General features: G+C 40.4%; 1 protein-coding gene across 1 annotated transcript in view; it reads left to right on the top strand.

Moving 5' to 3' along the window:
- The first annotated feature begins 668 nt into the window (after window positions 1-668).
- ST8SIA4 (ST8 alpha-N-acetyl-neuraminide alpha-2,8-sialyltransferase 4) overlaps window positions 669-11,479 on the top strand; it is a 101,024-nt gene continuing 90,213 nt past the window's right edge. The window contains 3 exon segments of the mRNA XM_025387973.1: window positions 669-782; window positions 784-1,067; window positions 8,510-8,641. Of these exon segments, the coding sequence (XP_025243758.1) occupies window positions 669-782; window positions 784-1,067; window positions 8,510-8,641 (530 nt within the window).

Below are 11,479 nucleotides of genomic sequence, written 5' to 3'. Positions count from 1 at the left end.
GAAGTTCCTAATGACACCTCTATCATCACTTGTTTCCTTCAGAATGCTGAGCCAGGGTCGTCGTCCACCACCCATGCAGAGTGGGCTGATCGCCTAACAGGTTCATGCGTGTCTTTCCAGATTGAGCTGTTGGTGGAATAATAAAAGTCTTCTTCCTTCCAACGCCATCCCCACCCCGGCACCCCGTTTCACTCCACCTCGGAGGGCTTGTTTTTGCGTGTGAGGGTGTGTGTTTAGCAAAAGCGATTGAAAGAAGGTACTCCTCTTGCAATCCACCCCTAGCTCTACCCGAAGCATTCCTCGGGCGGGACGCTTTTGTAATCTGTCCCCAGGCGAGGTGCCCTCTCACCTAGATGCGGATAGACTATCTTGGAGCCCCCAGGTCCAGAGAGCTGATGCTTTGATGTCCCAGGAGAGTGTGTGTGGCTCTGTGTGTACGTGTGTGTGCGTATGTATGTATGTATATGTGTATGTGCGTGAGCTCGCAGGCGCGTAGCACTGTGAGCTTCCTCTCCCGGCACAGAGCCGGCAGAGCCGGGGACGTTACTCTCCAAGCAGCCTCCGCCCCCTTAGCCCGGTGATTGGCTTTGCGCAGCGTTTATCTCCTAGCAAGAGGGAAGGGCCAGTGACGCCCCCGAACCCAGCTGCAGAAGCTGCCGCCACCTCCAATGTACAAGGTGTCTCATCTGAAAAGAAACCTGAGCCCCAGGGAGGAGGCGCTGAGCGACCCTGGCAGAGCTGGCGCGAACGGGGCGAGAGGTCGCTGGGCAGCGCTCGAGGACAAGAGGGAGCTCGGCCACAGAAGACCCCAGCGATCTGATCCTGGGATCCCGGCTCCAAGCTCTCCTCGCATTTTACAGATTTCAACCCCGCGACTATCTCCCCAAAACGGAGTCTTTATATCAAGAGAAGGTGCCGGAGCTGGGGCAACCAGGACTTTCCCGGGCACCCAAGATGCGCTCCATTAGGAAGAGGTGGACGATCTGCACAATAAGTCTGCTCCTGATCTTTTATAAGACAAAAGAAATAGCAAGAACTGAGGAGCACCAGGAGACGCAACTCATCGGGTAAATGCAAAGCTTCATTTCAGGATATGACAAAAAGTCAAGCCATAAATGAAATGTGAATATAGAAGGTAGAGTGGTGGTTAGGATAGCATGTGTGTGTGTTTGAGCTTGCGTGTGGTTAGTGTCATGAATTAAATAACAAAGGCTGTTGTTGAGATGTGCGTGCTTCTCTAAGCTGTTCCCAGTATGAGTTCAACTTGCTCTGTGCGGTTGTGGTGACAGTTGTGTTGGCCCTGGGTGCTCTCACGCCAAAGGAGAAGTCACTGCAGAAGTGTCAACAAAGAACGTGTGCCCTTGTCCTTTTAATCTGTGGACAGAGAGAGATGTCTTTATTCTCCAAACGGTTGCCTGTTTTATCTGTCCTATCACCTAAGGAGATACTGGAGATAGATGGTTTCTTGAAGGGCTGAAGGTAAAGCTTAGAAAGCAGGAAATAGGTATACTCTGTTTCTCTATTTTTTTTTCTTTTTGACGTTGGATAGATTAATGTATTATAATTTGCGTTAGAAACTCCAGTACCACTAAGGATACTTCCTTATTTGTTCTTCTATGGGTAAAACGCATGGGCGTCATGGTTACAGTTTTAGAAAGAAACTGGGTACTGTAGCTTCACAGAGACTATATTTCTGCTATTTTTTTTTTAGTTTGTCTAGATGAGTTCAGACTCTCCCCCGCCCCATTAACTTCTCTAAATATCACACTTCCTTCCACCCGCTGGCCTCTGTGTCTTTGAAGTTTACCCAGGAGGTGGTGCAACTTTGTGTTGCTGACATAGCCTGGAAGCCTTTTTCTGAGGATGTGAACCTGATTGTCAACTCTATTCAAAGTCCTGTTTCGGAAGTCCTCCCTGTTCCGGTTTGGAGGCGTCCTCTATCAGAAACTACACACCAGCAGAGATGCCTGCCCAGTTTATATTTTTATCTGACATTGATTAAAACAAAGAAAACAGTCCTTGCGCGTGTGTGTCTGTGTGTGTGTTTGTGTGTGTGTGTGTGATGGGACTGCTAACACACACACATGCTCTTAAACTTCCTGCACTCCATTTCTTGATATTCCTGCTCCCTAGGTAATAAGCATTTATTTAAGTGAGCAAGATGCAGGTTTATCCTTACAGAAGGACTTGCTATTCTGTAGAAAACCAGGATAACAGTAGCACAGTCAATGAGGACTGGAAGAGAATGAAAAAGCTAGCAAGGAATGGACTGGAATGGTCGTTATGCATCAACGAATCTAAACATGGTCTATTCTGAGGGGGTAAAAGAGACCGGTATGAGATCGTTTACACAAGACTGGGTGGCTTGAATATCCAATCTGGCTCAATTGTTAGAAAAGCAGGACTTTGGGCAGGGGCGTGGGCATCCCTTGCAGACCTGTGCTTGCCAGACAGACAAAGGGGTCTTTAGAAAGGTGATGAATGGGCGCGTGGGGCTCCGATGAGAGGCAGAGGCTAGAGCGTGAGGGTCGAGGCTCTTTGTTCCCTCCCGGGCGGTGGGCTAGGAAGATAAGCCTGATCTCAGACAAAGCGGCCAAGGCTCACTAGGGCTCCGAGGGTTCGGGCCCTTGGCTCGGACCCTGGAGAGCAGAAGTGGGCGGGGCGAGTGAGGAGAGGGTCGCCAGATACTGCCGAGGTGTCAGTCTCCGAGCCTCCCTAAACCGTGGCCAGGAAAAGGAGCGCGCCTCGAATCCCTGCGGGGGGAGTGAAGCCGGGACACTCCACATTGCACGGGTGTCATTTCTCCTGTGGCCTTTCCTGGACGTCGCCGGCTGGTGGAAGCAGCCCTAGGCGTTAAGGCAGAGGAGGCGGGCACAGGCGCGGCAGTTGAGCTAGCCGGGCTGGGCTTTTGCCCGCATCCTTTTCAAGCTGAGGCAGTTTCCTCCCAGCTTGGCTGAGAAGGCGTTGGGGCAGGCGCTTGAGTTAACCAAACAGGAAGAGAGGCGCGCACCGGGGCTATCCCCCTGCTCCCAGAGCGCTGGCGGCGAGGGGGAAAGAATGAGTGAGAAGACAGGGGCAAGCCTTTATTTCAGGACTCAGGCCCCTTTCGTCCCTCCCCGCCCCCCCTCCCTCCCCCCTCTCCCCCCCCCACCCCCCCGCCCCACACACACACCAAAGTCACTTTCAACGCTCAGTTGGCAAGTGGCTCCTCCTTCTTAATTAAAACCCGCAATGGCAGTCTGGTGGGGCCAGGCAGAGGGCTGACCGCGAACATCGCGCTTACACCCGTGCCCTGTAGCGTCCTGGCTGCTTTGGCTCTTCCTGAGAGACCGAGACTGTGGATGGAGTTGGAGCTCCAGGAACAATGCGAGGACATCTAGGCTCCCTGAGCACTGTTTCCTTTTTCTCCAGGATGAAAGGTTCAGTGGAAAAGCTTGTGACTCGAGCTCGTTATTTCGTTTCAACTCCCAAATAGCGCTTCTGGTAGAGGAGTTGACTCATGAAACGATCTAATCATCTCATTGACTCTCTTTCTACCCAAGCCACGTGGAGAGGCCAGTTTTGAGTAAACTGGAATGGAGGTTCGACTCCAGATCCCGGTCCAGTATTCAAGTGAGGCAACCAAGGCAGTCTCTGGCCTTTGGGGGGCACTGCGAGCCTTGTGGCTTGGTAGCAGTTTCAAAGAAGGGCCTTCTGTAGTCCTTGAATCTTGCGTCACCACCCCAGATTCATATTTAGCTTTTCTGCTACCATTTTTTGCCATACACAAGCAGTTCCTTTATCCTTTCGACCCTTCCCCCCCAACTGAAGGTCCCACCTACAGTTACTATAGTCCCATCATTCCACGCAGACGGAAAAATAGAGAACCAGCACAACCTTCTCACCAACCATCCACACTCTCATATCTCCAAAGGAATACCTGTGGCATGTTTTTTTTGTTTTGTTTTGTTTTTTAAATATATATATAAGGAATTGTTCCAGCATAGGTCAAGTAATGATTATTGAACATCTAAAATTCATGCTTCCTTCCACGAAAGCCTATTAGTTAATAAAGTTTAAGTCAAAGAGCAGTGAAGGCATTAAGTGGTGTGTTCTTGAGTAACTTTTCTTTCTTAATAGACCTCACAGTTGGCTTATGACTTAACTAGCTCTATGTGCTCTTTTGGGTATGATTGGAAATGTGTTAATGTAAGGCTCCCACAGGTAAAATATGTAAGCATCCTCATTTAATGAGATAATATATTTGAAAGTGTAACATAGACTTTAATGTGATATAAATATTTGTTTTGTTAGTCCTTAAATCTTGCTACACACTTGCTACACACTACTTTTCTGGTTGACTACAAATGAGACTAACTTACTTTTCTTATTATCCAGAAATCTCCCTTATAATTTGAGTATGTACTTTAGGTTGTGTTACTAAGTAATCAACAATATTAGTTCTGAAACCTATGATAAAATTGAAAGTGGAAATAAGTATTTTTACTTAGAGTATTACCATTGACAGCAAAGTTAGTTCCAGTTTGTTCTAGGTTGAAACACAACCTCGTGAAATCTAGAATTTGCACTTTACTTCACATTTCACATTTCACAATTCTAATAAAACTCATAAGCAATAAATTAAGGTAGAACCTATCATCTTTATTTTTAGTTGTTTGACACTTAGGTAATGAAAATACAAAATGGCCTGCTGTGTGTGTTCAGGCTTAGTTTCATGCAAATTCTTTTCTTAAAATTTTTATATTAAAGAGGAAGTTTAACCTAGTCCAAAGGGAACAAATACATTCAAAAGCCAAGTCATGAAGAGTTTCAGTGGGGTGGAATACGGGGCTTTTGAGACCTAATGCCATGAAGTGAAATTAATCATATGTCTTACGTACTGCAAATCTATTAGAGTAACTTGTGGTGAAGCCTGGAAATATTTGTAGATACTAGGTTGCCTAAAAAGTGATTAATTCCTGCCACTGGTATCACATGGATGATTATCTTAGTGAATTTTTCTTTGCTCCATGTAAACAGGGATCCTTTGTATTATATTGATTTGTGCAGAGTGATTTCTTTGATGTGTTTTGCTCTTTTCCTTGTAAAAGTACGTATTGAATCTTCTTGTAGACGATCCTATGCAATAAATGTTTTCAGTGCAGCTGTTCAAAAGTCATGTCTGATCTGGAATGAGAAATAAGTAGAGGGGTGGCAACATCCTTCGAGCTTCGCATTCATGGGAAGGAAGAGCCTTTTCTGAGACAGAATGCTACCAAGGTCGTGAGTGAAACAACCCATGGGACCCATTTAACTGTATACAGAGAAATTTACTCTAGAGCTTCAGATTGTACTAAGTGGCCTTCTCCCACACTGAGTATAAGAAGTGTGACTAGTTGCAGATATTTTCATTCAAAATTCTCTCCAGTGATAAAAGTCTGAAATTTGGCTTATCACCAGCTCAATGAAAGAAATTCAAACAGCAGAGTAAGATGGTAGCATTTTATTCATAGAACACTGATTTAAACTTTTTAAATCTTGGATATTCTGAAAAGGTTTGGAACAACTGAAAACATCATAGCAAACATTCTGCCATGTAAAAATGTATCTGTATTTACATGTCAATGAAGCAATCATCTATAGATTATCTATTTAATTAATTACTTAGTTTTTAGAGACAGGGACTTGTGATGTTACTCAGACTTGTCTCTAACTCCTAGGATCAAGTAATCCCCTCACCTCAGCCTCCTGAGTAGGCACTGCCCACCATACCCTGATTTTCCACACATTTTAAAGAGTGCAAGTCCATGTATATTTTTTTATTTCTCCTATGAAAGTTTATTGGTGGTGAAAATAATTATTATAATGATATCAATCTGTGGTTAGAAAAAGATGACATTGATACATCAATTAATAAAATGATGATTAGAAATATTTCTTATCGACAGAAATAGTGATAGTTTGTACCTGAAACCATGTAGTCATATTTCCCAAAGTGTGAATGTTAGCTTCTGTGTATAGCCACATTTTTATTCATAAGTAGTTATTATCATTAGAAATATAATATAAAAATTGACTTCTAGGCCGATGGTCAGTAAAGCACATCCCGTGTTTCCTGGCATCCTAAATGCCCCCTGTAAAGCAATAATTATTTGCCATGCACAGGCATGCAAATGTATCATTTTCATCAGTAGGATAGTTTAAGATATTAATTTTTATAGAATTTTGAATTTCACAGGGAGTAGCAGCCTATGATGCTTTGAACTGCTTCAAATTTAAACTGCATGTTTAAAAAAGAATGCAAACCAAAATACCAAACTATAAGGCTTCAATTACAGAACTCATCCAATAACTGTTACACAGGCAATGTTTCCATTGATACTAGGAGAGGATTGCGTAAAAAAAAACAAAAACAAAAACAAACAAAAAAACCCCACAGATTTAGACTTTGTTATGGAGCAAATAGTCATGTTACTTTTTAACTATATTTTGACATTCTAAGAAGTAAAAGGTGATGTAAAGAAATAAATACAAATATTCAAAGGGCTATGGTTACTATTGGTATCCCATAAGAAGTAGCTTTTTGATTTTCTGAGTCTGGGTTTACATTTATAAAGTACAAGAAAATGGTCCATTGAATAATGAATTTATTCAGTTATAAATGTTCTAATGGCATGCATACTATTATAGGTATCTGCCAGCATCATCATTCCCACCACCATCTCAGCTAGTATCATGACACTATTGGTTGCAGAGAGGTAGTCTTTTTTTTTTTTTTTAAATGTAAGAGAAAATGCCAGTAACAATGGCTACTGAATGAGTTTTCTGTCTACTATAATCTCTGTCTCTCCACCAACTGTCAGGGAAGTGACTCATTGAGATGTTTAGAAATCGATGCAATTTTTGAAGAATTACTTTTGCATGCAGAGCCTTGCTTGATCCTCACAAAGCCATTGTATATTAGATAAAGTTATTGTAATTTTCAAGGTAAGGTAAGACCACTATGGCTTAGAAAGAGAGTAGAGTCCAGGAACTCAAGCAAGTCATAGAGTCACAAAGATGCCCAGATCACCTGATAGTCCAAGTTATTCTTGCTTCAAAACAGAAGCCCCTTCTATTATGCATATATGCCTTCTGTAAAAATGAAATTACAGTCTTAGGAATCACAATTATACAGATGGAGGAGCACTGACAAAACATTCTGTCTCTGTTGTCTAAACAGAGCTAGTGAGTGACTAGTAGGAAACAGAGCTTATTTGTTTTATCATATTTTAATTGCCAAATAATAATTGTATATATTTATGGGATACAATGTGAAGTTTCTTTTTTTTTTTTTTTTTTTTTTTTTTTTTTTGAGACGGAGTCTCGCTCTGCCGCCCAGGCTGGAGTGCAGTGGCCGGATCTCAGCTCACTGCAAGCTCCGCCTCCTGGGTTTACGCCATTCTCCTGCCTCAGCCTCCCGAGTAGCGGGGACTACAGGCGCCCGCCACCTCGCCCGGCTAGTTTTTTGTATTCTCTAGTAGAGACCGGGTTTCACCGTGTTAGCCAGGATGGTCTCGATCTCCTGACCTCGTGATCCGCCCGTCTCGGCCTCCCAAAGTGCTGGGATTACAGGCTTGAGCCACCGCGCCCGGCCACAATGTGAAGTTTCTATACAAGTATACACTGTGTAATGATAAGATCAGGCTAATTAGCATATCCATCACCTCAAAAGCATGTCATTTATTTGTGGTGTGAACATTTAAAATCTCCTGCAGCTACCTAAAAATATACAATACAATATTATTAACTATAGTCACTGTGTTGTGCAACAGAACTTATTCCTCCTGTCTAACTGTGAAATTTTGTACCTGTTGACCAATTTCTCCCCATTCCCCACTCCTTCTTCCCTATATTCTGTTCTCTACTTCCATGAGTTCCACTGTTTTAGAATCAACATGTAAGTGATATTAAAAGGTATTTGTCTCTCTGTTTTAGACTTATTCACTTCCCATAATGTCCTCTAGGTTCATTCATGTTGGCAGAAATGGCAGGATTTTGTTCTTTTTAAGGGCTGACTAGTACTCCATTGGTATATATAACCACATTTTCTTTATCTATTCCTCTGTTAATGGACACATATATTATTTCTACATTTGGCTATTGTGAAGAATGCTGCAATGAACTTGGGACTGCAAGCATCTCTTTGACATACTGATTTCAATTCCTTTGGGTATATGCCCAGAGGAGAGATTGCTGAATTATGTAATTCTGTCTTTATGTTTGGTGATTATTTTTCTTCAAGTACCGTATATATCATTTTTATTCAGAAATTGTTTAATTTCAAAAATATTACCTGTAGATTCTTGTTCTGAGAGTCATATGCACTTAATCCTCATAACACCTTTCATCATGCTTGCATATTTCCTTCTAACTTGTAGGGGAAAACGTATCTAAAATTCATCACCAGTATTAATTCGAATTGTGTACTGTGCTATATAGACAAAATGTTTCTTACTTTCACAAAGCTGGCAATTTTGTTTTGTTTCAGAGATGGTGAATTGTCTTTGAGTCGGTCACTTGTCAATAGCTCTGATAAAATCATTCGAAAGGCTGGCTCTTCAATCTTCCAGCACAATGTAGAAGGTTGGAAAATCAATTTCTCTTTGGTCCTAGAGATAAGGTGAGTTTCTTTACTAAGGCATAATAAATTTCACATCATGTCCTCAAATATGTTGGGCTTAGCAAACTTATATTAAACACCTGATTTATGGTTTAAGTATGAATACTTAAAAGAATGAACCAGCTCTATTTAATGTTGCTCACTGAAGAATATGAAATCATAAAACTGAAATCATTACATAGTCAGAGATTTAAGGATGAATATGTGAGTTTTGAATATAGTGTCTTTATACGAGTGGAATACAATATTCATCAGAGTACTAATATTTAACATACTTCACTCAATTACTCAGGATGGACATATATTTTAAGAATTATCTTTAACTTCCCTATTGAGTCTTCATTCTGCTTTTGAGTTTTCTCAACTAGTTGAAAATTGAGACTATTACACTCCTATTGTGCTGATGATTATAAATAAATTAGTCTTATCCTGTGAATGAGTATTTCTGTGTGGGCTCATGTTTTAAAAATTGGATAAAAATCAGAAAATAAGCTTTCTAGATTACTGACTTCTTTGTAAGACTAGTCATTTTAGCTGAAACCCACTCTTGAAATCATACTCCATGCCTACATTTATCCAGTATGTAATTTTCTTCTGATATAAACCTGTTACTAATAGGTAACAGGTAGGGTCACACCTTCTCAATTATGGAGGAAACAGGAAGATTGTTTTTTCTCTATAGTTACATTGCATTACTATATTGGTTGGTACATTTGAATTAAAGCATTTCAGTAAACAAGAATTCACTAAAAGTGTGAAAGAACACATTTGTTATATAATAAAATAATCTCAAAGTCAATGATAGCATTAACACACAGATTTTATAGGTGTAGCTTAGTGACTAAGATATAAGGGGCTGATTAATTTTCGTGGGTTTCTACCTACTCATTTCTTGGATTATACCCACCTTTAGTGTAGATTATAAGAAACTTGAAGGAGGAGTCTACTAGTCTATTACACTCATCTTTAGAGTATGCACAGAAATTTCACACAATGTTTTGGAACAAAGATAATTACAGCATGTTGAAATTTACTTGAACTTATGTCTGGAAATTTTAAAAATATGGGCATCAGGGAGATGCAGGAATAGTATTACTACTTTGGTTTAAAGGTTTGAAATTGACTGGAAAGGGAAACAGGAATCAAATCATGGCAATGTCAAATGGTGTATATTTGTTTGCTTTTAGTTTGGTGGGAGCTTTCTATATTCATGTGCCTCCTACAAGAATGAATAGATAAGTAGAATCTGATGATAGAGCTCATAAATCAATGACTTCTGGGTAAAATATGGCCAGCAAGCAAAATTTATTTCCACTGGATAAAGAAAAAAGAAACTTTAAAGCCAAGATTAAAAGCCAGGAGGTTTTTAAATAAAAGTACAGATTTCCATAAACTCTTGAGAAATGGAAAGATTTGAAAACTCTGAATCTGTACTCTTCCTAACATTTAGCTGGTTAAAGCTGACCCTAGCCATGGTCTTTCAAGTTTGACATTTTCTTTTTTTTTTTTTTTTTTTTTTTTTTTTTTTTGAGACGGAGTCTCGCTCTGCCGCCCAGGCTGGAGTGCAGTGGCCGGATCTCAGCTCACTGCAAGCTCTGCCTCCCGGGTTCACGCCATTCTCCTGCCTCAGCCTCCCGAGTAGCTGAGACTACAGGCGCCCGCCACCTCGCCCGGCTAGTTTTTTGTATTTTTTAGTAGAGACGGGGTTTCACCGTGTTCGCCAGGATGGTCTTGATCTCCTGACCTCGTGATCCACCCGTCTCGGCCTCCCAAAGTGCTGGGATTACAGGCTTGAGCCACCGCGCCCGGCCTAGTTTGACATTTTCATACTTGGAGCTCACATCTTTCATGATACCTATCAAGTGCATTCTTCTCTGTCTCATATCCCCATCCTCATATTTGAATTTAGAAACCCTGTGAGAGATGAGATAATTATGAGGAAAAAGCCACAAGATGTGAGACGATGTGGGGTTACAAACACAGATATATTTTGGTTTAGAATGGTGTGAAGGTTCATGTTTCTTGAAGGTACATTGGAAAAAGAGAGAGATAGGTGATTAAATAGCAAAAATTTGATCTGTAAGCAGAAAAATAACTTTCAAATGGGATGAGTTAGCAAGAAAGGGGCCAAATAAGGCTACAGAGATCTGGTAAAGAAACCTGATGGAAGAAAGTAAAATAAAATATTGTAATAGTTTAACTAGCATATCTAGCCATGCTAAATAATGTGTCAGATAACAAAAAATCTATTAAGTAAATTAAATAAGTAATTGGCACTAGTTCAATTATTATATCTGGTAATGCCTTTCCTAATAGCTATATAAAAATCAAATACTATAAATATGCATGAGGCTTTATACATTTTGCTATTAATAACATACTCAAGTGGAGGGTAATAAACCTAAGTTGACCCAGAAGATTCATATTACAACTTTACAAACCAATGAGCATTGCATTCAGGTATTTGAGGGTGATCTATTTTCAATTATAATAGCTGAAAATATGAATGAAATGTTAGTACTATATTTGTGTGGTTCTCCTTAACAGATTAAAGAAATAAACAATAAAACAATGAACAAATGTTGAATAATACATACAAGGTTGTCACTTCCTTGAAAGGAAAGGATAATTTGAAAAACCATTATTGTACAATGTACAAAGAGTTCATAAAAATTAGATTTGGCTATAGCAGAAATGACTAGTGAGTATTAATCAGTTTGACACCTGTAATAAAAAATTTAGAATATGAAAGTATCTGACTGTTGGCTTAGCTTTTGCAAATATTTTTAAAAGACATATTGGAAACTAATTATGGACCATTTATTACTATTATTATTA

This window comes from Theropithecus gelada, chromosome 6 (genome assembly GCF_003255815.1).
Source record: "Theropithecus gelada isolate Dixy chromosome 6, Tgel_1.0, whole genome shotgun sequence".
Lineage (NCBI taxonomy): Eukaryota > Metazoa > Chordata > Mammalia > Primates > Cercopithecidae > Theropithecus > Theropithecus gelada.
This window is presented reverse-complemented; position numbering and strand designations above follow the sequence as displayed.